At 46.9% G+C, this 22637-nt stretch overlaps 2 protein-coding genes across 4 annotated transcripts; both read left to right on the top strand.

Annotated features, from left to right (window-relative positions):
- The first annotated feature begins 518 nt into the window (after positions 1 to 518).
- SRP72 (signal recognition particle 72) lies at positions 519 to 14298 on the top strand. Its single transcript, XM_058838109.1, has 19 exons — positions 519 to 678; positions 1680 to 1800; positions 3566 to 3689; positions 4491 to 4634; positions 5449 to 5560; positions 6615 to 6646; positions 7222 to 7346; positions 7435 to 7492; positions 7671 to 7802; positions 8189 to 8317; positions 8811 to 8883; positions 9452 to 9516; positions 10499 to 10594; positions 11055 to 11158; positions 11609 to 11686; positions 12306 to 12443; positions 12723 to 12760; positions 13073 to 13232; positions 14042 to 14298. Exons 1-19 carry the CDS (start codon positions 573 to 575, stop codon positions 14214 to 14216), a joined length of 2010 nt encoding a protein of 669 aa, XP_058694092.1. The 5' UTR covers positions 519 to 572; the 3' UTR covers positions 14217 to 14298.
- Positions 14299 to 16144: 1846 nt separating this feature from the next.
- Positions 16145 to 22226, top strand: ARL9 (ADP ribosylation factor like GTPase 9). Of its 3 annotated transcripts, XM_058838767.1 has the most exons (5): positions 16148 to 16515; positions 16936 to 17104; positions 19808 to 19983; positions 21049 to 21364; positions 22024 to 22226. In XM_058838767.1, exons 1-4 carry the CDS (start codon positions 16366 to 16368, stop codon positions 21226 to 21228), a joined length of 675 nt encoding a protein of 224 aa, XP_058694750.1. In that variant the 5' UTR covers positions 16148 to 16365; the 3' UTR covers positions 21229 to 21364; positions 22024 to 22226. The 3 variants fall into 3 exon arrangements, with proteins under 3 accessions (XP_058694752.1, XP_058694750.1, XP_058694751.1); XM_058838769.1 differs by having other exon boundaries at positions 16145 to 16515; positions 21049 to 22226; XM_058838768.1 differs by lacking the exon at positions 16148 to 16515 and adding an exon at positions 18197 to 18271 and having other exon boundaries at positions 16967 to 17104; positions 21049 to 22226.
- The last annotated feature ends 411 nt before the right edge of the window (positions 22227 to 22637 follow it).

A 22637-nucleotide genomic window follows, 5' to 3' on the forward strand; every position in this document is an offset into this window, starting at 1 on the left:
ACCACAGTGAGGTCTCCCTCTCTCCTCCAGGCTGAACAAATCAAGTGGCCTCCAAGGCTCTTCATACGGCTTCCTCTCAAGGCCTTTCACCGTTCTTTGGACGCTCTCTAACAGCTCTATGTCGTTTCTGTGTTGTGGCACCCAGAACTGCCCCCAGCACGGGAGGTGAGGCTGCCCCAGTGCAGAGCAGAGCGGGACAATCCCGTCCCTTCCCTGGCTGATGCCCCCAGGACAGGGTTGGCCCTCCTGGCTGCCAGGGCTCAGTGACTCACATTCAATTGCCATTGACCAGGACCCCCAGGTGCCTTTCTGCAGCGCTGCTCTCCAGCCTCTCGTTCCCCAGTGCATACAGAGCACCACGGCTGCCCAGGTGCAGAAGCCGCAGTGGTCCCGGTTTCCCCTGGCCCGCAGCGCTGCCCTCAGGAGCACGAAGCCGTGGGCACCGAGACAAAGGCAGCGCCGCGGCCCGGCCCGGCTCCACGCTCGGCGGGGCTGCCGGAAGGGCACGAGCTCGGCACTTCCGCTTCCGGCGCGGCGCCGCCCCCGCGACGTGTGTCTGGTGCCGGTGCAAGATGGCGGCGGCCGCGGGGGCGGCGGCGGCGGCGGGGCTGTGGAGCGAGGTGAACCGCTGCGGCCAGAACGGCGACTTCGCCCGCGCACTCAAGTCCGTCAATAAGAGTGAGTGCGGCGGCAGTGCCCCCGCCCCGCGGGTTTGTGGTCTTCGCCCGGGCGCGTTGGCCTTGCGGTGTGGCGGGGAGCGGCTGGTGTCCGTCCGTAGGTTTCGTGCCGGGAGCAGGGCTGGGGACAAAGGCTCCGGGGATCTCACTGTGTTGGGGTAGAGGGAAGAGGGACAGCCGGGGCCCAGGCTCCGCTGCTGTGCCACGACCACCGGGCGCTTGTGTTGCATCACAGATCCCTTGCTGTGGGTCAAGCCTTCGGAGTTGATTGTGGGTTTTCCTTCCGTTTTGATCATGGGAGGAAGGAGGGATTTTCCCCCGGGAACTGGACGAGTGGTGTTGTGCATATGGACTTACTTGCTCCCAAGCAGTAACTTGCTCGAAACGGAGAGCTCACGTTGAGATGTGTTGTTTTGGCATCCAAAACGGGATTGCAGCATAAGGCACGTTGTGGTTAAAAGTTTTGTCTTTGCTGCTGGTAGGCAGTAGGGATTCATCTCCTATCCTGAAAAAGCAGGTATCCATAAAAAAAATCAAATAGCAAAACCCATGCCTCTCTTGTAGTTCTCCCTCACTGTCATCTGCTGGCAGAAAGTTTTTGCGTGTAAAGTGACTCCCTGATAAGAGCCACGCTGTTCTTCTCTACCAGCTGTTTTCCTTCCTGAGTATGCTTTACGTGGCACTGGGACCTTGGCACAGTGTTCTGTGCCTGGAAGTGAAATGCCAAGGAAAGGTTTGCCCATGGGTCTACCTGCCAGCCCCTTTGGTGCAGCTCTCTTCCAGACATGTTAGCACAGTGCATGCTTCTGGTAAGATCAGGATTTATGCTGGATTCTTTTATTATGCTGGGGTTTGCTTCATGATCTGGGCCAAAGCAAGCCATGCCAGGATGCTTTAAGTTGATGTGACCACTCTCTCAGATGGGTTTTTGCAGCTCTAGTAGTAAGTCTCTTACAAAGCCTGAGTGTTGGATTGTTGTGTTGAAGCTGGTTTCTCCTCCAGTACTGCAGATCAACAAAGATGACGTGACCGCACTTCAGTGTAAAGTAGTGTGTCTTATCCAGAATGGGAACTTTAAGGAAGCCCTTGGTATAATCAATACCCACACTAAAGTGTTAACCAGGTGAGTTGTGTCTTGCTGTGCTCTACAAAATATGAAACTCCTGAGTCCTTGAGAAACTGCTGCAGCTTCAGTGGAAGGGACTAATAAGGCAGCAAAATAAAGACCAGGATATGCTCAGAGACATTGGGGCTGGTCTTCTCAGTGACACACCTATTTATGGGAGGGGGTGAGACAGGATCTGGTTGAGCTTGAGGCAGTCTAACATCTTGCTGTTACTGTTGAAGGGATTGTCCCTAACTGAGTTTTCAGCCACCTTAAGATGCTGATTGTCCTTGTAGATGTGGCTGGGCAGCATGGCTGGTACAAGGGAAGGGGACAGATCTCTCCGGGAGGGGAGTGAGAAGGGAGAAGCCTTTGTTGGTGGCTGCAAGCTGTTGGCTTTGCTTGGCTGTCTCACCATACAGCTCTTTGGGGTCCTTTGCTTTGCCAGCCTGAAGGAACTACCTCAGCTTTTGGGGTGGTGCAAGCCCTTTGTACATCCTCTCAAAACCAGGACCTTGGAGACAAATTGAGACCAAGTCAAGCTTGCCTTTTGTGTTCCTAAGATTCTAATTTTGTTCCTCATAAGGATGCTCTTTGTGCAATGACAAAGATGAAAAGTGCTACCCAAGAGCTCTCTGGCAGTGAAATCTTTGTATTTCAGATACTGTTCTTATTAAGGAACTTCCCAAAAAGGTGTGTTGAAATTATTAGTGTGATGAAACATACCTTTGTTTTTGTTTGCATTTGAATAACATGTACTTACCCTGTTCACCAATTCCTTCTTTCCTGGGACAAAAGGGGTTTAATTCAAGTTTTTTAGCTTATTATCTTATTATATGGTAAGGAGGAGGAATTTTTTTCTTTTTGTATCCAACTGGTTTCAGGGTTCTTCCTAGAACTTCTTTCGGCTCACTCTACTGCGTGTCTGTGTCCTTCAGAGCAAGTAAAGTGATGGTTCTTGGTCTGTCTTGAAGCTTTCCTATCCTGCACTGAGGCTGGTTTGTTTTAGTTCTAAATGCCATTAATTTTCAAACTTCCTTAATACTCAGTTGAATTGAGATCATTTTAAGTAGGCAAAGTAAAGCTGATAATAAGTGGCCCCAGGCATGAACTAAAAGAATTGCTGATTAATTTTCCTTTGGCTTAAGTGGTAACTCAGGGGGTAGGTGGAACACAGCATTCAAGGCTCTGCTTCTCTGAGAATGCTTTCCTGCTGGTGTGAGCTTGAAGCCAGTTTTAGCAAACCCCTTCGCTGCAGTTCTGCTGCAATGCTATTTCAAAATAGGTTATTGTTACCTTTGTCTTGGTATCGGCCTGTAAGTGAGGCTGTGAGACTGTGTTTTTTTCTCTCTCCGTGAGCTGATTGTCTTTTTGACAATTATTGCTGAAACAATATTTCATTTCAATGTAATGCCTTCTCCTTAACAAAACATCACGGAACAAAGTTTGCTGTTGTTTTACCCTTCAAGCATTTGGTTAGCATAATTAGTAGGCTGCCTGGAGCACAGAGGATTTGGAATACAAATCCTGTATGTATGTGGAAATGCTACTAAAAAGGAGACTTTCTTCTCGGGTGAAGTTTTGATATGCTCTTTTGAACACCAAGTAGATAGAAGATACTTTCAGTGATCAACAGATACATAATTCAGTAATCTGGGATCATTTGTGTTTGGATTTTTGGTTTTGTAGTAGTCTCTGGCTAATTAGGGCTGGTTATATGTGAGTGAGTGCTGTTGAGGGGAAACTCTAGTGCAAGCTGTTAGCCTTTCTCTTGTCCTTGCAGCGACGTTATTGCCTTTGAGAAAGCCTACTGTGAATACAGGTTGAACCGTATTGAAAGTGCTCTCAAGACCATTCAGAGTGCCAGTCAGCAGACAGACAAACTGAAGGAGCTTTACGGACAAGTGGTAATTACAAACTTTCTTGCTGGTGGGAGTTTCATATGGTGGATGCCTTGTCCCTCTTCTAATGCGGGGCAAGTATGGGGACAGAATTTCCTTCTCTGGCTTGAAGGTAAGGACAGGTATGGTTCCAACTGCTCAAACTTTTGTAGAGCTTCAGTTGCCTGTTTCTGGTGACAGAGTCGTCATCTTATTCCCACAGAACAAAAGCAATACATTTGTGACTTCTGCTCCCTTCCTGGGTCTGGCCTGGTATTAGCCATCTGGTTGAGGAAGGAAGAGATCTGTTGGGATTTGTTTGTGGTTCAGCCATCTGTTTACATTAGATACCTGTTCAGGAATGGTTTGTGGGACCCAACATCTCAGGCATTAAAAGCGATGCAGAAAAGAAGTTATGCTTTTTTCCTCTAATTTTTTTACTGGTTGATCAGAACAGTTTTGTGAAGAATTGGCTATCTTCTCTCAGCTGCATGAAAGACCATTCATTTAATTTCTTTCTTAGAGAGGCGATCTAATTTGGAAGAAGGCTGTTTGAGGACAAAACTGAGTAAACTGCTGCTTTTAAAGAAGCTGTTTTAGGAGTAAGAGCTGTGTCATTTTTGTGCAGGTATCTGGTGTCATTGCTTGAGTCCTTGCAAGTGTAGTCTGTATAGTTTGCCCTTATAGGTAGATGCAAATGTTAGTAATGTTCAGCTTAAAACATGATGCTCTGCTGCCCCCAGTCCATGGGGAGGGAGGAAGGAGACTGTAGTTACCAGCATACACAGAAAAATACTGTTCTGAGGGCTAATCCCTTTCCTTTCTCAGTTGTACAGACTGGAGCGTTATGACGATTGTCTGGCTGCGTACAGGGATCTCATCCGCAACTCCCAGGATGAGTATGAGGAGGAGAGAAAAACCAACCTCTCTGCTGTTGTGGCAGCACAAAGCACGTGGGAGAAGGTGGTGCCAGTAAGTGAGTATGTGTGTTTATGGGTGTGAGAGCCAAGGAATAAAGGATACATATTGTATTGGAATTGTAGATACTGAACAGGACAGAAATGTGTTTCTGTCACATAAAGAATTTTGAGTGTGTTGAAGATCACCAAATGGTTTTCCTTATATGGAGGAATAAATGCTGTTATTATTCATGAATTATACTTTACCTTTGATCTCTAGAAACCTTATGCTATTAGATGTCACAGCAGAGCAGGAAGTAGATCTTTCTGAACCTGCATTAGCAGAACACCTGTGGTGACTAGCACTTTTCTCTCTCATTACCCTCTTGCCCATGGTTAAAGCTAGTTGCTCTTATCACCCAGCCATGCTTTGGAATATTTTTGTTAATGAACAGGGAAGATTGTAATGTTCAAATTTGTTTAGAAATCCTTGTCCTTGGAGGTGTACACAGCATTCTCAGGTTTCTGTTCACTGCTGTGGATCTACTTTCTAATTCTCAAGAGCAGCAGCTCTTACTTGCCCTCTTGGACCAGCCTAAGTAGTCCCCAAGGTTAGGCTGGCGTTTCCTTGCTGCCTTGCCAGTTGCCTCTGACTTTGTGCAGTGCGAGGGAAGATTCTTTGTGCTGCAACTTACCTGCCAGGTGTGTGCTCTGTTAAATTTGCTTCTTAAATTTATTTTTCAAGGATTAGTTTGAATATACAGGAAAACTCTGATTTGTGTCTGTTGCCTGTTAAATCTGTACAGATCAGTTAGTGTTCATGCAATATTTGTTTTATATTTGTTTATATGTTTATATTCATGTTTGATATTTGTTTTTCATGCTAGGAGGATTTAGGCCTTCGAGAAGCTACCTATGAGCTGTGTTATAACAGTGCATGTGCATTGATTGGGCAAGGAAAGCTGAATGAAGCAATGAAAAAACTACAGAAAGCAGAAGGTAAAAGCCTGATGAAGTGAGAGGGAACCTTTGTGTGGTAGAAGTAGTTATTTGCTCTCTGTAGACACAAATCAGAGGAAAAGAGGTTTTGAAAATTTAAAAACTGACCAGCAGCAGGATTTGTTCTGAAGCTGGTGTTTTCCTCTGCAACTCTTTTCCAGAGTCATGGAGCATGTACCATCTCCTGGGTCTCTTACAGCCCCCTGAATTGTATTAAACAACTTTGTGCATTTTTTTGAAGCAGGAAGTAGATGTGACTGTAATCTTGTAAGCATGAGATGTCTCATCTGTTCTAATTCCTGATTTTGTTAGTATCTGTATGCATTTAAATACATGCTGTAAAAATTGAAAATACTTCATGGTATGAATTAGTACAAGCCAGTAAATGAGCTTTTTAGCAAAGAGGATTTTTTTTTTTCGTGTGGGGTGAAAGGGGGATTTTGTGTGTTTAAAAAAACCCTGGGGAGAGAACTAGGAAGGACTAGTTTCTGTCTGATCTAATTGCTCTTGCAGATAAATAGGTCAGTTCTGTCCCAGTTTTGATGAAGAATAACAACTGTCCCATACAACTGATAAGCATGTGTAATTCAAGCCTATATCCTTTGATAGTAGTCCCTTGGAGAGCAAACAAGTGATGTTCTATTGAAGGATGAGAAAGTGAAGAAGTGATTAGTATGGGTACTGAAAATTAATGGAATTGCAGCCCCATAAAGGGTGATGTAAGCTGAATATCGCAGGCTTGCTGCGCTTAACTCACAAGACTGGTGAGCAGTTTCAGCTGAGTGATCCGTGTGGGAAAGATCAGGAGCTAGGTCTAAGGAAGCTTAGAGCTGAGTGTATGTCTTCTATGCCTTTGATAGTTCTTCTACATCATGTAGTCTGTTCTCTCATGCTTAGTCCCATCCATCATCAGACTGGTAGTCTGCTGAGCCCTTGTAGTGCTGCAGAAATTTCAGGCATACATGAAAAAGTTCTATGTTTCCCCATGCTTCTTGTCTGTTTTTTCCCCCTCAAGCCTACTAAACTGTGTTTTTCAATTTGTTCTTCCTTGTAGAGCTGTGCCGCCAGTCACTGTCAGAAGACTCTGTAAGTTCCTGGTGTTGTTCTGGGGAGTGTTTGCTTTGCAGCAGCGGGAGCAAGGGTGCAGTCACAAAGTGCAGAGAGCCAGAGGAGAACCAGGGCTGCTCTGCTGGTACCAGCTTGTAAGGCTGGGGCAGCCATCATGGCTGCTGCAGGAGGGCAGCTGACACTGCAGGCTGTTTGCTGCTGTGCTCCTTGCATAGGTGCCTGTTCTGGTGTAGGTAGAAGGGTACAGGTTGTCCGAAACCTCCCTGTGACCTACCCATGCTAGGGATGAACATGATGAGTGAGTGGTGGCAAACAGGAAATTTGTAACCAGTCATTGCAGAGGGGCAGATTGAATGTACAAGTTAAGGTAATCTTCAGATTCTCACTGGGGTAGTGAAGCTTTCTTTTCTCCCAGTTTAACTTGGATATGCTTCTGTTTGTGCTGTGGCTACAGCCTTCACCTGTGGTAGCTGGGGTACTTTGTCCCTAATACTGCCCAGGAATGCTCACAGACATTTGCCAGCAGAATGCTGAAGCCAGGGGAAGAGAGATGAGATACCAGCTTTTTACTTTTTGCTTTGATTTTCCTTCAGGATGTGACAGAGGAAGACATTGAGGCTGAACTGGCTATTATTCATGGTCAGATGGCTTATATCATGCAACTGCAGGGCCGTACAGAGGATGCTCTACAGCTCTACAATCAAATAATCAAGTTGAAGTAAGGGGTTTTTTTTAAAAAACAAATGCTCAGCCTTCTGTGAGAGGCTGTTCAGTAACAGTATGCTTTCTGCTTTTCTTATCTGCAGGCCAACAGATGTAGGACTTCTTGCTGTCATTGCAAATAATATCATCACAATTAATAAGGTATGGAATTACCTTGCTGCCTTATTGTGGTTATCCAGTTTGCTTCTCTGCTTCTGTGGAGAGAAGGGAGATAATCAGTAAAGATGTTTTCTTAAACAGTAGTTAAATTGCAGATGCAGGGACCTTTTCTTTTTCAAGGAATGTAGTGAAATCTTCTCATGATGTGCAATTTCTCCAGGACCAAAATGTCTTTGATTCAAAGAAAAAGGTGAAGCTGACCAATGCAGAAGGCGTTGAGCATAAACTCTCCAAGAAGCAGCTCCAGGCGATTGAATTCAACAAAGCTTTGCTTGCAATGTACACTAACCAGGTAGGGAAAACTGGTCTGCAGTAAGTAGCTACGATTAAATCCGCAGGAGTTGGACTGGGCAAAAATGGAGATGCAGCTGTTCTATGTCAGAAGATGAGACTGTTTAGTTTAGGCACATAAGTGAGCAGAAAAATTAAGTCATCCCTAAAAGCACAACTACCTGTTTAGTGACTTGGGTATTGCTGTAGGGAGGATGGTGTGGAGATTACTAAAAGACAAAAGAGATGTCGAAGTTCTTAGATGTATCTGAAGTGCCACTAAAAGGATTTCTTGGTTCTGTGTACTCATTTCAGGAGTGTCGTCACTGCTATCTCCTTTTAGATACTGCTGCTTTCTTAGCCTTGTGTAAGGGTGCTTGCAGAAAAAAATGTGTTTTCTCTTTCCAGGCAGATCAGTGCCGCAAGCTGTCAGCAAGCCTGCAGTCCCAGAGCCCTGAGCACCTGCTCCCTGTGCTTATCCAGGCAGCCCAGCTGTGTCGTGAGAAGCAGCATGCAAAGGCCGTAGGGCTTCTGCAGGTAGGTTAAGAGAAAGTTGTCAAAGTGCAGTTTAAACTTGTGCTTTGCGTTCTCCTGTGCTGTTTTCCCTTAGTTTATTTTGTTTGGTTTAAATTTCCAGGTGTATCTGACCCCTTATTTTGGTTTGGTTTAATGCTGCTGGAAAGCCTTCACACCCAGTTGAACAATTCTGCTTTTAAAGGGAAATAGTTCCCTTACATCTCTGATTTTTGAGCTTAGGAAGCTGTAGTAGACTTCTAGGGTAAGCAGTAGGCTTTGCTGCTCTACTTACAAGCAGTTTGCAGCACCCTTGTTTGGAGGGAGTGAGTAGCCCGGGACAGAAATCTGAAAGGGCATACTTGGGGTCCTTCTCTGCTGTGGGCTGAAGCCTGCCTGTACTGGAAAACTTCCTTTGGCTCTTGCCAGCTTGCTGTGACTGAGTGTGACATAATTCACCAAAGCAGCAGCCTGGTGTCCGCATAGAAATTGAATTGTTGTTTCTTCTGACTCTCAGGACTTTGCAGACCAGCACCCTGCCAATGCAGCTGAGATCAAGCTGACGATGGCCCAGCTAAAAATTGCTCAAGGTATCTAGTGTCCTCCTTTGTTGGGAAGTGTCTGCACATGACAATGGTACAAGGGGTTCTGAGAAAACCAGACTTCAGGGCAGTCTTTGCTGCAGTCACTGTTGTGACAGGCATGTAGAGCAGAGATACTTTCAGTCAGGTAATACATATATTTAGCTATGGCAGGATAATGGAGATTAATGTCTGGATACACAGGCTCCACAGATTGCTGGCAGAAATGCCCACAGTCTCTGTGAATAATAGGGCTGAACCTCTTCTGGGGCAGGATAATTTTGGGAGCAGTGTGAGGCTCTGTAATGGTACCATTCTTGTATGCAGTCAGGCAGCACAGACTTGAGCCTGAAGAGGACTCTCTGGTAGCCAAAGCTTGCTCCTGAACCCTTGCAGTATGTGGCAGGAGCAGAAGGGTCCACTGTGTGGAAGCCTGTCCTTAATTCTTGGAATGGGGAAGATGTTGTGAGAAGGAGAGTTGTTCTACCGCCGTTGTTTACGTTTGGCTCGAAGTTCACTGGTGGGATCAGGTGTTGTGATGCCATTCAGAGTGTGGTCTTCTTTGTCTTTCTTCTAGGCAGTGTCACCAAAGCCTGCATGATTCTGAGGAGCATAGAAGAACTGCAGCACAAGCCTGGTATGGTAAGCAAAACTCCGTCTGAACTGTGTAAGGTTTTTCCCTTGTAGGAGAGCTTTGCACTCCTTTTTGCCTCTTCCGCATGGTTTCCACTTGACTTGAGTGTCTGCAGGGATTCTGAGCCCATCTCCCTTGTCTTGGACAAAGGTGGTATTATAACTTGCTTCAGCTAGCCTGAATGTAGCCACAGAAGTACTCTGCCTGTCAGAGGGATGCTCTCTGCCTATGTTCCCACTTCCTGGTAATCTCTCAGTCCTGCATGTTGCCTGGATTTACTTGTATAACATGACTGGAGCAACTACTGGTTGCTGGTATGTACTGCTGGGACATTTTAGAAGCAGCTTTAGGTCAGCAGGCCTTAGTGGGAAAGTGCTGTGTTCCATCCCTGCAGCATCATCCTGGTCTGCATGCTTATCCACACTTGGTATTCAGAAAAGCTTAATGACCTTGTAAATGCTCACATGTTCAGCATAAGCATCTTGAACAGGGGCTGTTAGCTGTGGATATGTTACAATTTTAAGTGTGAACGATCAAAATAATTTATAGGGGCAGTTAACAACAATAACAGCTCCTTGTCCTGGGTCACCTCTACTTTTGACTGGGATGTCAGCAAATGTATGCTATCCTTATCATCTCTTCAGTGCTGTTTTCTTTTTTCATAGCTCTTGGGATAGAGAATGGGGGATTAAAAAGGGTTTTCTAATGAAACTGAGTCCTCTGATAAGCAAATAAAGTGCCAGGAGAGGAAGGTTCCTTCTGTGAATGCATTGTAACGTAGGAAAACGGTGATGAGGATGTTCCTTTGGTCGAGACTTGGGTAGGAAGATCTGGCCTGGGTATCCTGCCTGTTAGCACAGCTGATTTTTAGGGACAGAGCAGAAAGCTTACAGACTCAGCTTTTGGGAAATCTCATCACTTAACTGCTAGACTCTGGCTATAGACAATTTGCGTGAAGATCTGCTATATACTGCTCTTGAATGTTTGCAGGTGTCTGCATTGGTGACAATGTACAGTCATGAAGAGGATATCGACAGTGCAATTGAAGTCTTCACACAGGCTATCCAGTGGTATCAGCAATACCAGGCAAGTCAGACCAGAGCAGCTAATGTGCAAGAATCTGTCCTGGATTTTCTGGCTAGTCCAATTCAGCTTTTCCTGTTGATGCGTAGCCCCAGCAGTTATCCAGTTGGGGGTTTGGAGGCACGTGAGCTCCTGTTATGTGAGCATTTATCAATAATGTGTTATTTTGGATGTGTTACAAATAGAGAGCATCAGCTCCTGTCAGTTTAGGAGAGTGGCATCAATGGATGCCTAAATGTAGCAATCAGGACTTCTCCCCGATGGAGAAACGTGGTGGAGCAGCAAGCTGCCTCGTCCCATTCAGTTCTGCCTCACTTCCCAGAGCACAAAGGTGGTCTGCTTTCTGCATGACAGGTTGTTAACTCAGTTCTCATTGACCAAGCCTCAGGGACATTAAAGCCAGCTTGAGCTGGGATCCATGCTGTGATAATAAGGAACTAATCATGGCTGCTGTGTCTTTCAGCCAAAATCTCCTGTCCATTTGTCACTGATAAGGGAAGCTGCCAACTTCAAACTAAAGCATGGCAGGAAGAAGGAAGCAATCAGCGACTTGGAGGAGCTCTGGAAGTGAGTTAGGTGGTGGCTGGGCAAGCAGGTCTACACCCAAAGTCCACTGCAAGCTGTCTGGTAGCAGGCAACTTCTGACAATTCTGACTGACTACTAGCTGTCCTTTAGAGTTGCTTTTGCACAGGGACTTCAGTGCAAAGCTGTGTTTTGGAAGAAGGGGATATAATTAATTTGATCTGTAGTTGATGTTCACTTGAAAACCTGGTAGAGTTGTCCCAGAAGCCTCTTATGTGCCGTGAACATTGCTTTGGGGACTGGAATGCAGTTTTTTCTAGTGCTTGATAAACATGGATGTCTAGGTTTTAGTTTCTGTTGTGCACTTAATGGGATCTTTTATTGGGGGGAATGTTAACTTGCCTTTGCTACTGGGTTTTACCAGTGTTTGGGATGAGTAACATTGATAACTTGGTCCTTTTCTGTTTTGGTTTGGTTTTTTTTCCTCTACAAAGGCAAAACCCAAAAGATGTGCATACTCTGGCACAGCTCATCTCTGCATATTCCCTGGTTGACCCTGAAAAAGCTAAAGTGTATCCTTTTAATGGTGGTGAAAGAGGTGCTTGGGTATTGCTTCCTTGGATTTTCAACTGTGTGAGGACTTAAGACTCACTCTTACCCAAAGAAAGGCAAGGAACCTCGCTGGAACAGTTACATATCCAGGCCAAGTCTGGAGCTGCATTATTTCTCTAATCTGATTCATTACTGTGGTATCTCAGGACCCTTTTATATTTGGCCTCCTTCTCTTTGAGAATTAATAAGACAAGGTTGAACCAAAAATAAGAGCACCTCCATCTTTTCTGTCAGAATCTTAAACCTGTGGTAGTAATGCAGGACTGATAAAATACGGCTAAGCTCTTGCTTACCCAAAATCTGGTTCACATACTGCTTTTGTCACCTGAGCTGCTTTCACAGGAAGTTGTTCCCTGTGTCCTCAGGTAAAAGAGGGGAAACAGGGCAGATAGTGATTATGCAGCTCATCCCAACTTGTGTAAGAAGCTAGTGAAAGAAATGGAAATAGCCCCATAGGCCTGTCTGGTGTCTGCATTGCTAACAGGCAGAATTTATTCAAGCTGAGGTTGCCTCTTGCTGTCTGGAAGAAAATGGATGTTCATGCTTGCTGGTTTGCATCCCTGAACTCTTCCCCTGCAGTCTTAGCAAACACTTGCCTTCCTCAGACACCATGTCACTGAAAGTAGATGTTGATGCGCTGGAGAACTCCCATGGAGCAACCTATGTTCGGAAGAAAGCTGGGAAGCTCACTGGAGACAACCAGCAGAAGGAGCAAGGGTAAAGCAGGCTACTATATTTTTTATTTCATTTTATTGCTATAGCTCTGATGCATCCTTCTTTGGGGTGGTTCAAGAACCACACCTGGTGTGGTGAAGGCATTGCTGTAGAAGGCAGGCTGGTGTAAAGGGAGCATGTTGGTTAACTACAAGGAGCTTTATGTAGCAGCAGACTAAGTTCTTAGAGAGATGGGCATGGTTTAGCTTCTTCCAGAGCTAGTTTTTAGTTGACTTGTCTGCTCTGTCTCTGCTATGTCACAGTGTCTTGCTTTCCTTTCAGACAAGGTGAAGTGAAGAAAAAGAAGAAAAAAAAGAAGGGTAAGTTGTATTTCCTAGCTGTTGACACAGCACAGCTCCAGAGAGCTCTACAGACTCTTTCTTCAAATAGCCAGCCTCCAGGTCTCTAGGAGCTAGAGCCCTTTGCTAGGACTGGGTCTCTGGGAGCCTGGATCTTTATGATAGCTTGTTTGGTTGGGGAATTTCTCCTCAGAAGTGAGAGCAGCACCCTGATGGGATGATGTAGTTGCTGGTCTCTTTGCTCTGCCTGGCTACTGACATCACTTGCATGTCCCCTGGTGATGCCTCCAGTACTGACCCCAATCTCATTTCCTGGCTCTGGATATTCTGCAGGAAAGCTGCCAAAGAACTATGACCCCAAGGTGACTCCCGACCCTGAGCGATGGCTTCCAATGCGAGAGCGGTCCTACTACCGTGGACGGAAGAAGGGCAAGAAGAAGGATCAGGTTGGCAAGGGGACTCAGGGTTCAACCACAACTGGCTCCTCTGAACTGTAAGTACCCATTTTGCAAGGACTGATGTGGGAATTCTCTCCTGGGCAACTGGGAGGGCTGTGTCTGTGCTGCTCTGCTGCAGCTCTGTCACCATACTGACTGCAGGTAGCATGAGTGACATTGTACTTTGCTGCTTGAACCTGCTACCAGCTACTCTCCCTGGAGATCCATGTAGGTTCCTGAAAACCAGTGTGATAGGATAGGCATGCTTGAAGGTGCCAAGGTGCAAATGAAATTCTCAGTCTTTTAATGCGCTTTTCTTTTGGCAATGAGATGAATTTTGCATGCTTTCTCTTGAGCAATTTGCTTTCAAGTTGTTTGGCAGCTGCAGAACCATTAGCCATGATTTGAGAAAACACTGTACTTCCTTCTAAGTTGGCCCTGATTATTTGAGCTGAAATCAAGAACTACCATTATGTATGAAGCCTGACAGCAAGATGGTGTCTTACTAGTATCTGAGAGGAAGGATGCTGGATTTGCACTGCCTTGGAATGGGACCTGGAAGGCTTCTTGTCTGTTGCATGAGCTGTCAACATGTCTGTTCAAAAGTTAGCCTTGCTTTCATTGTCAGGGACTTACACCATCTAGTGAACATCAGTTAGAAGGTGATTGCTGCCCTTTGAGATATGTTCCCAACCTCCGCCAGCTCCTTCTGCTATTTGAGATCTCCTTGCATGAGTGCCTTCTCATACATAATGCTAGCTAATGGGGTGGCTGCTGTTTTTCACTGTCAGCTTCCTGCATTAGTATCACATCTTGCAGGTGGTTGTGAACCCACACGGTGTCATTTTCTCTTGTCTTCCTGCAGGGATGCCAGTAGAACTGCCAGCAGCCCACCTACCTCCCCTCGGCCCGGCAGCGGGGCAGCGGTATCGGCTACAAGTAACGTCATCCCTCCCAGGCACCAAAAACCCGCCGGTGCTCCAGCCACCAAGAAGAAACAGCAGCAGAAAAAGAAGAAAGGGTCTAAAGGAGGGTGGTAAAAACCAGGATATGTAAACTCCCTCCTTCAATACATGATACTGGTTGCAGAATAAAGGTCAAAAGCAAGTGCTGGTGAAAGACTCTTGGCATCTGGATCTCTGTCTCACCTGTCAGTGGTCTGGGAGGAGATGGGCTGGTATAGCTGGTATAGATGCCGTGATGTGTCTGCTCACCAAGTTCCCTTCCTCACATTTGCCCTCACTATCACTTGGGCTGTTGTCATCAAAATCAAACATTGCCCCTAAGAAGAAATCTGTTTCCATGTTGCCAGACATTTAAGAGATATGGGATAATCAAGAATTTCTTGAAGTGTAGTTTCATGCTCCTCTTGCATATGTCAGTTTAGGCCTTTAGCAGATTTATCTATTCATGATGCAAGCACTGTCTTTTATGTCAGTCAGTCATTGACCACCAAAAAGGCACAAAGCATCTTAGAAAACAACATCTGGGCTTTATAATACAGGATAAGATAAGCTGAAGGGGGATAACAGGACTGTTTGGAGAAAGCATGGTGAAGTGTATGGCAGCAGTTCGATGTCCCATTTTCTGCAAGCCAGCTGCCTTATTCTAGAGGGCTTGGCAAACAAAGGTGAATGGAATGTGTGTACTTGTCTCAAGTGCACTTCCTCCTCCTCTGGCCTTGACCCTATGTTTCTACAAGTCTTAGGTGCTGGGTTTATGAAAATAAAGAGTGGTACAGCAGTAGGTCAGCTTAAGCTCAGTAACTCTGGAGGGGGACCCAGAACAAAAGAAATCCCCATGAAATTATACCTGCATACACCTTGCCCATGCCTTTTGGCCCAATGGTTATTTTTGGTCAGGATCTTTAATGCCTTACTGAGGTGTTCCTCCGTGTCCCTGCAGGAAGGCTGTTGATGGTTCTTGTGAAGTTGCAGCTTTGCTGATGGTTGTCTCCTTATCTTCTGGTGCACCTGCTCACTGGCAGAGCATGGGAAACTAAAAAAGCCCAAGAGTTAGGATAAATACATTTATCAACAATGAAAACAGCAGCGTGTTTTCAATAGTCTCCTGTACTAAAGACAAAACACTGCAATATAACAGCTACTAGGAAAATTACTAAAAACCAATTTCAGCTATGGAGGTTCAGCTATGGAGTTCATGATCTGCAGCCTGAGGCTCCAGCTATTCATCCTGAGCAAGTGAAGTTAAGCAAACAGCATACTAAATCATACAGAATTATAACTATGTATCTCATTCTGCTGAAAACTTATTTATGCTGAGCTACTCTCTCTGAAAATGTCTTAAAGCTTCTGGTTTGATCTGAATGTAGCCAAAACACTTTTCCAGACAGGGACTGTAGGTGGGTAGAAATGACACCTTGGAGACTGTTGTCAGATGTCAGCCCAAAAGGCAAAGGCTTTGTCTCTGAAAGAGTTTAAAGCAAAGGCCTTAAAAGGCAGGGACCAAAGGCCATGTTACTGGGCATAAGAAAAACAAACAACTGAGTCTCCACGGAGTAAAAATCTACTATGCAGAATCCATTTTTTTTACCTTGTCTGTACAGTGGGAGTATTTCAGAAGGGGGCTTAAAGTGTGTTGTCTGAGAGAGACAAAGGAACAGAGCATAGAAAAAGTTGTATGAATGGCTGGCAGGCACTTGCTGGCAACTGAGTGCTGAACAGAGTGTTGTTTTAAATTATTTCCCTGGGCAATGTGTTTCTGCTGAGGCAATAGCTAGTGACTACAGGAGAGAGAACACCGTCCTGTAGCAATCCCGTGTTTGGAGTGGAGATACTGGAGTAGAACGCAGCTCTGTTCTTCAGGCGTCTTCTCTGGTCAAACCTAGCGCAAGCTCTGGCCTGAGGGAAAGGCTGACTCGTGACACTGCCGGAGCCCTGTGAGGGTATCTGGACAGTGTCCAGACTGCTGTGCCGGAGCTGGGAACAAATCCCGCGGGGGTGGGAGAGGGGGAGGGCAGCAGCAGCAGGTGTGCGGAAGCCGTGGCCTCCCCGCACCATCGAGCAGCCGCCCGTGGCAGGGCTCGCTGTGCGTTTCCTTGCGGCTCGCGTGTTCGCAGCCCGGCTCTGGGAGCCCGGCTGGCGACGGGAGCCGCGTTTGGGGCTGCGGGGGGCGCTCTCCGTGCGCGGTGCGGGTGCGCGGTGCCCGCTGCCCGCGGCCGGAGCGGCGATGGGCTCCCGCCTGCGGGCCGCCGCGCTCTGCGGGGCGGCGCTGGCCCTGGCGGGCGGCACGCTCGTAGCGCTCCGGGCCTGGGCCCGCCTGCGGAGCCGCCTCGCGCTGCCCGCCAGCTCTGCGGCCTCCGCTGCCGCCGCCGATCAGGTACCGGGGCCGGGTCGGGGCGGAGGGCGAGGCCGCGGGCTCGGGGAACCACCCTCGGGGCCGCCCCGGGCCTCTCGGCGGGGCAGCGCCGCCCCGCCCGCCTCGGGACACCGCGGCCTCGGCCCCGGCGCTCCCCGGCAGCCCCCTGGGCCGCGGCGGGGCGGGGGCCGGGCCGGGGCCGCTGTCCCCGCTTTCCTGGCCCGCGGTGCCCCGGGCCGGCTGGTGTCCCAGGGATCCCCCATCGCTGCGGCCCTGCGCTTGTGCCGCAGGAGCCTGCGGGCGTCTTCAGCTTCTTCACCGCGAAGGGGCTTTTGCTGTGCCCTCCAGGCCCCTTGTTCAGCCTCCTTCTTTCCCCCAGCCCTGCTAAGCTTCGCTCTTGCCCCGGCTGCCCGGGTAAGTGTGCTGCCCCTCGCTTTGCAGGGTAAAGGACGCGGTAAGCAGATCCTGGTGCTGGGCCTGGATGGGGCTGGGAAGACTAGCGTTCTCCACTCCCTGGCAACTAACCGCGTCAAGCGCAGCGTGGCTCCCACCGAGGGCTTCAATGCCGTCTGCATCAACACCGAAGAGTCCCAGATGGAGTTTCTGGAGAGTGAGTGAACCGGTTTTAGTATTGAACATAAAATAATTTCCTGTCTTGTGCCCTAGGGATTAGACATGTATTTTAAAAGCTCATTGTCCCCACATGCCTGCTTCGATATTGTGAAGTTGTGATTATTTTCTCCTTGGGGATTCTGCTTTCCTACCCAGCCTCTTTGAAGGGGAAGACACGATGGTGTTAGGGACCAGTTTTCATTCAGCCCTGACATCCTGGGAATTCTGCTCCTAGAGAGAAATGGGTAATGACCCTGATTGGGTAAAACCAGCAGAGGTTTCCCCAATAAGCCCTGTGTTGTGGTCCACAGCTGTTGTATTGCTTCTTGGTGCTCATGCCTGGAAAAGGGCTAGAGCTACAGATGAATAAATAATAAGTGAAAGAAGAGAGGGGGAAGAGAAAAACTTTGTACTCTTTCTGTTCAAAAGCCTCATAAGCGGTATTTTCTAGTCTTTATCAGTCTTTGAATGTCTGTAGCATTTTGTTAAAATTTCTGTACTGTCCTTAGCTCTGATTTCTGGGTATTTTGTGTGCCTGCAGAGAGTATCTCCTGTGATGCCTTCGGTGCATCACAGCTGTTCGGGGTGCAGCTAGCTGATGGGAAAGGTGGAGGCCCTGGGGTCAGGTCACTCCCTGGTACAGAGAATCTGACATCCCAGCCTCATCAATGCCTGCCTTCTGCAGAGGCAGGAGCTGCTCATTGCTTCCTGCTGTTCCTGCACTGTGCTGTAGCAGTGCATGACTGGCTCAGTTGGCAGCTAGCCCATAGATGCCTTTGTACCTTGAGCAGGTCTAAAAGGAGTTGTGCTGTTCCCAGGTAAGTTTTTGGGGTGTGGGGATGAGGCTGCTTAGGCAGAGTTTCATCCCCAGTCATACTACCATAGGAGTCTCTGCAGTGGCTTGGGGAAATCATCTTTAGAGGGTTGCTTGTAGTCTGTACCCCTCAACTGGTAGGTAAGAAGGTGTCTCCTACTGAGATGTGCTTTTGTCTGAGCCCAGAGAAACCCACAGTGTCTGGTCTGGGCCCAGCACTGCGCACACCACAGCAGAACCTGTTGTTTCTGAGTCATCCTTCCCTCTCTGGTCCAGGTTGGTAGTGACTGAGATGTGATGGCTGCGATCTGACCCATGGGAAATGCAATGTCTCAGGCCAGTTTCAGCCAGGTAAATCCGTGCATGGATCTCTAATCTGGTTATTTATCCAGTCTGTACCATTGCCTAGTCCAGGGGTTAGCAGCCTATGCCGTGATCACATGGCATGAGGTGATCAGCAAACAGCAGAGGTTTTATTTTGCTGGCTTAGACAGGTGGGAAACTTCTTTTTCTTTGTACCAGCATACAGATAACTGGGTGGTATCTTGTCCTCTGCAGGGGGTAGGAGCTCCTGGCTTCTGCTGAGTTCCTACAAGTTTGGGGAGAAAAATGTTCTCTGTGAGGTTGCTGACCCCTGGGTTATGCTATGCATGAATACACTTAACAAAGGGAGCAGTGCTGAGCCCCTGCAGTATCACGGTACAGAACTGGGCTTCTGTCCCTAACATTACATATCAGTCACAGCCCTTTGGCTCCTTTCCACGGTGGCAGACTTGCAGTTCTACCTTCAGGTACACTGGGCCACTTGAAGAGGCAGGCATGCTGTAGTGGGAAATGTTACTTCCCTTTCTGTATTCTTGAAACTACTGAACCCTTTTGACTTAAGTGAAAGCAAAATTGCTTTGACACAAAACAGTCAAAGAAGGCAATAAAAGATGGCTGTGTAGTCAGACAATTTTGAAAAGAGTTCCTGTGTAAGGCAGGAGACAGTGATAGGGAACACCAGATATATTGCTTTGAAAACTTGCTGCTTTTGATAGACTTGCACATGCCTTTTGAGCACCTCAGTACTCTTTGAGTGAGTGGTCCTGCAGTGTGCTTGGAGAAGACCTAGAGACCTGAAAACAGATCTCAAATACTTGGTATACTGATACTTATTCCTTCTGCTATTAAACTCAGCAAACTACTGAATTCTTTGTCCCCAGATGGGAACTTGCTGTCTATGGTTTCACCAGAGAATTATTTTAAGACCTAGTTTTGAAGGTGAACAGCTTTCCTCTGTATCCAGCAAAGAAGGGCTCATGGAGAAATGTATGCTGTGCAAAGATTACTCTGAAGGGTTGCCTGAAGAGTCTGCTGGGACTTAATTTTTCTCTCTTTCTTAAGCATCTCTGGTTAAACTGTGGGAGTTTTGAGCTAGTTCTTAGTGTCATACAAATACAGGGAGAGCCTTCCACACCTCAGAGCTAAATTTCTCCTCTGGAAATTTTAGACCTGCTTTGTCTTAAAATGAGATGGGCATTTGGAGATAGATAATGTGGGGACATTTGGTGTTTATGGACACTGAACCGTTTTCTACTCTCCTTACTTGCTTGAGAGCAAGAACCAACAAGGCAGAAAGCAACTGTAAAGAAACTGAACCCAGAATTATCTCAAAAGAAGAGTTAAAATAGAAAGAACTTCCCCCCACCCAGAGCATACACATATGCCTTCATGGGACCTGACTGGGGAAAATAAAGCTGTTTTCATATGCAGTAGCTCAAGTACTTTAAGGTTTTGGTAATCCAAATACCTTGGGGTTGTGGCCCAGGGCCTGCTGTCTGCACCTCTAGGAGCAGTGCTGCTTGGATTACTTGGTGAATTCTGTGCTGCTGTCTTCTCTTCCAGTCGGGGGCAGTGAATCTCTGCGTTCATACTGGAAGATGTACTTGCCCAAAGTGCTGTTGCTGGTCTATGTCGTGGACTCGGCTGATCATGCCCGACTGCCTGTGGCGAAACAGCTGCTTCATCAGCTAATCCAGAACAACTCCACCCTGCCTGTGGTAGTTCTGGCCAACAAGCAGGTAAGAGTTCTCTGCTGCTGGCACAGCTTGGGCTGGCAGCAGCTTAGGAAATAGCAACAAAGCCTTCCAAAAGAGGCTTCATGCCTTTAAGGAGGGCACACAGCTGGGAGTCTTTCTGACACACCTGTTGACCACAAAACAAAATAATCTGAGGTTGTTTTGGATCTGTGAGATGCAGGTCCTGTGCTTGGTGAAGATGCAATCAGAGCTGTGGGTGGAAACTGCTGTACAGTTGCAAGGTTTGGCAGCTTTAAGGGAGACCACAGTTAGATGTGAAGTTAGGTTTCTGTTCTGAGTATCTGCCTCAAAGTACCGCTTCGCCAAGCAGCAGCTAAAATGTGAAACACTGTTGTTTGCCTTCAGACTGTCTGGTTGGCTGCTCCTAAGGCTGCTTCTGAAACCTGAGAGAAAGAGCAGCTTTCCTCACAAGGCATTACTTCCTCCTAAGATCTTTGTGAAAGTCTCAATGATAAGAATTGAGCCCCTAGTATAATCAGATGACAGAATAGCCCAAGGGTTTGGATCACAGATTCTGTTTTATCAAGGTTGTGTGCTCAGTTTACTCTACATTGTTACCTCCTAAATTTCTAGGAACCAAGGCCTGTTACTAATAGTCATTTATGTTACTCTTGAATACAAGCGCAGGCTTGGGCTTCATCAGACTCAAATGCATCAGAAACGCTGGTGGCTGAGAAGGTAGGCAGGGCATGACTGTTGTATATTTTCCCTATTCTTGTTACCCTTTCCTGGACACCGGGAGTCTTGGGCCAGCAGTGCTTTTGTCTGCCTTGTGCAGGTGGTCTTACATGGTTATCAGAAACAGTGGAATCAGTGTAGAAATAGAAACAACTGTACCCATATTTCTTCAGGAAAAAAATAGGTTAGAGATTAACTCTTTTCCCCAAGGCATTTTAGGACTTTGGAAGTGTCCTCATAGAAGGAACATAAGAATGGTGCCCCAGAGCCTTTGAGACTCTCCCTCCATGGACAAAAGCAGTGGCTCAAAGTAGTAATGGTGCCACCACCTCTTGCAGCTAACAGAGTTGTTTTATTTTTGTATAACAGGACCTCCAGGGTGCATATTGCATCACTGATATTCACGATGCTCTGGCTCTGTCTGATATTGGGGACGAGAGGAAGATGTTCTTGATTGGTACCCATGTGGCAGAAGATGGCTCTGAGATCTCTTCCAGCATGAAGGATGCCAAGGAGCTGATAGGGCAGCTGGTTTTGGAAACACAGTGACAGCTCTTTTCTTACAACATGGTGTTTGCAGCTGAGGGGGAGCAGGTATTATTGTCAGTCTGCAGTGTGGCAGCTGAAATGTACAGATATGCTTTCCCAGTGGGTGTGGAATTCCTCTGAAAGTGATATCTAGTTGGTAAGAAAATCTTAATTTACAGTGGTTTGAAAATACATTTGAGAAATAGTCTATTTTTAGTGTATTTGTAGGAGAAAAATAGTCTGTCTCTCAGGCAGCAGATTTAAGGGAAAATTTAGCTTAGATAGGCTAGATAGCTTCATGTCAGGTAGGAATCAAGCACTGACATCCATGGAAGAAAGTTGCATCCAGTGAATTTAACATGGCTTTATGTCTCAGGTTAAAGCGAAATATGTTTACTTCACAGATTTTACAGAACCCTTTTAACAGTGGTGTTCTGTTAAAAATGAGACCTCACTTCCTGACAGTGTCAGAAATTTAAAGTGCTGCAACTAGTATTTTTGACAGTTACAATTCTTGTTGCTGTGTTGGATCCAGTTGTTACCGGAGTGGCAAATCGGTAATCTCTGGAAATTGGGTTGATTACTGCTTCTTTAGTGGGTAAGAACAAGAAAATGAAAGCAGTAATTTATTGTTTCTTTGCCTACAGGCAAAAACCCAAAATGGTGTAATTTGAGGTAGTGGCTGGATGCTTTTAAGTTAAATTGGCAGCAAAGGTGGGAGACTAGCCCATCGGGTTGAGCAGCTTATTTAAGCTTAGTCCGAGATGTCCTCGAGCAAGCAGTCTTACTTGTGAAAACCCTGTTGTTTCTTGACAGTGGTTTCTGTTAGCACAGCATGTGAGGAAGGTGACAAGCTGCTGAGGAGTGTCACTCTCCCAGTGTCCTCCTACTTATACTCCAAGGACACGACCCAGGAGCAGTCCTGTAAAGGACCTGTTTTGCACCCACATCTATTGTACAAGGCTTGTATAGTTTTGTCCTTTGTAACAGACACATAAAGCAGAAAATTCCACCCTAAACCACCGTCCCAGGCTGTTCTCTTCCACTTGGGGAGCAAGATGTTCAGGTGTGGGAGGCTTCCGAGGCCTCTCTGGGACGGCCGGCAATGCAGGGGTGCTTGTCACCCGTGGGCAGAGGCTGTGGGCTCGGGGGGGCCGCCAGCACCTGGTGTGTGCACAGTATGTGTGTGTGTCTCTGTGTGTATGTGTGCGGTGTGTGTGTGTGTGTGGTGTCTGTGTGTGTGTGCAGTGTCTGTGTGTGTGGTGTATGGTGTGTGTGTGGGTGTGTGGTGTGCAGTGTGTGGTGTCTGTGTGTGCAGTGTCTGTGTGTCTGTGTGTGTGTGGTGTGCGGTGTCTGTGTGTGCGGTGTGTGTGTGTCTGTCTGTGTGTGTGCGGTGTGCAGTGTCTGTGTAGTGTCTGTGTGTGTGTGTG

This window comes from Poecile atricapillus, chromosome 4 (assembly GCF_030490865.1).
Source record: "Poecile atricapillus isolate bPoeAtr1 chromosome 4, bPoeAtr1.hap1, whole genome shotgun sequence".
NCBI lineage: Eukaryota > Metazoa > Chordata > Aves > Passeriformes > Paridae > Poecile > Poecile atricapillus.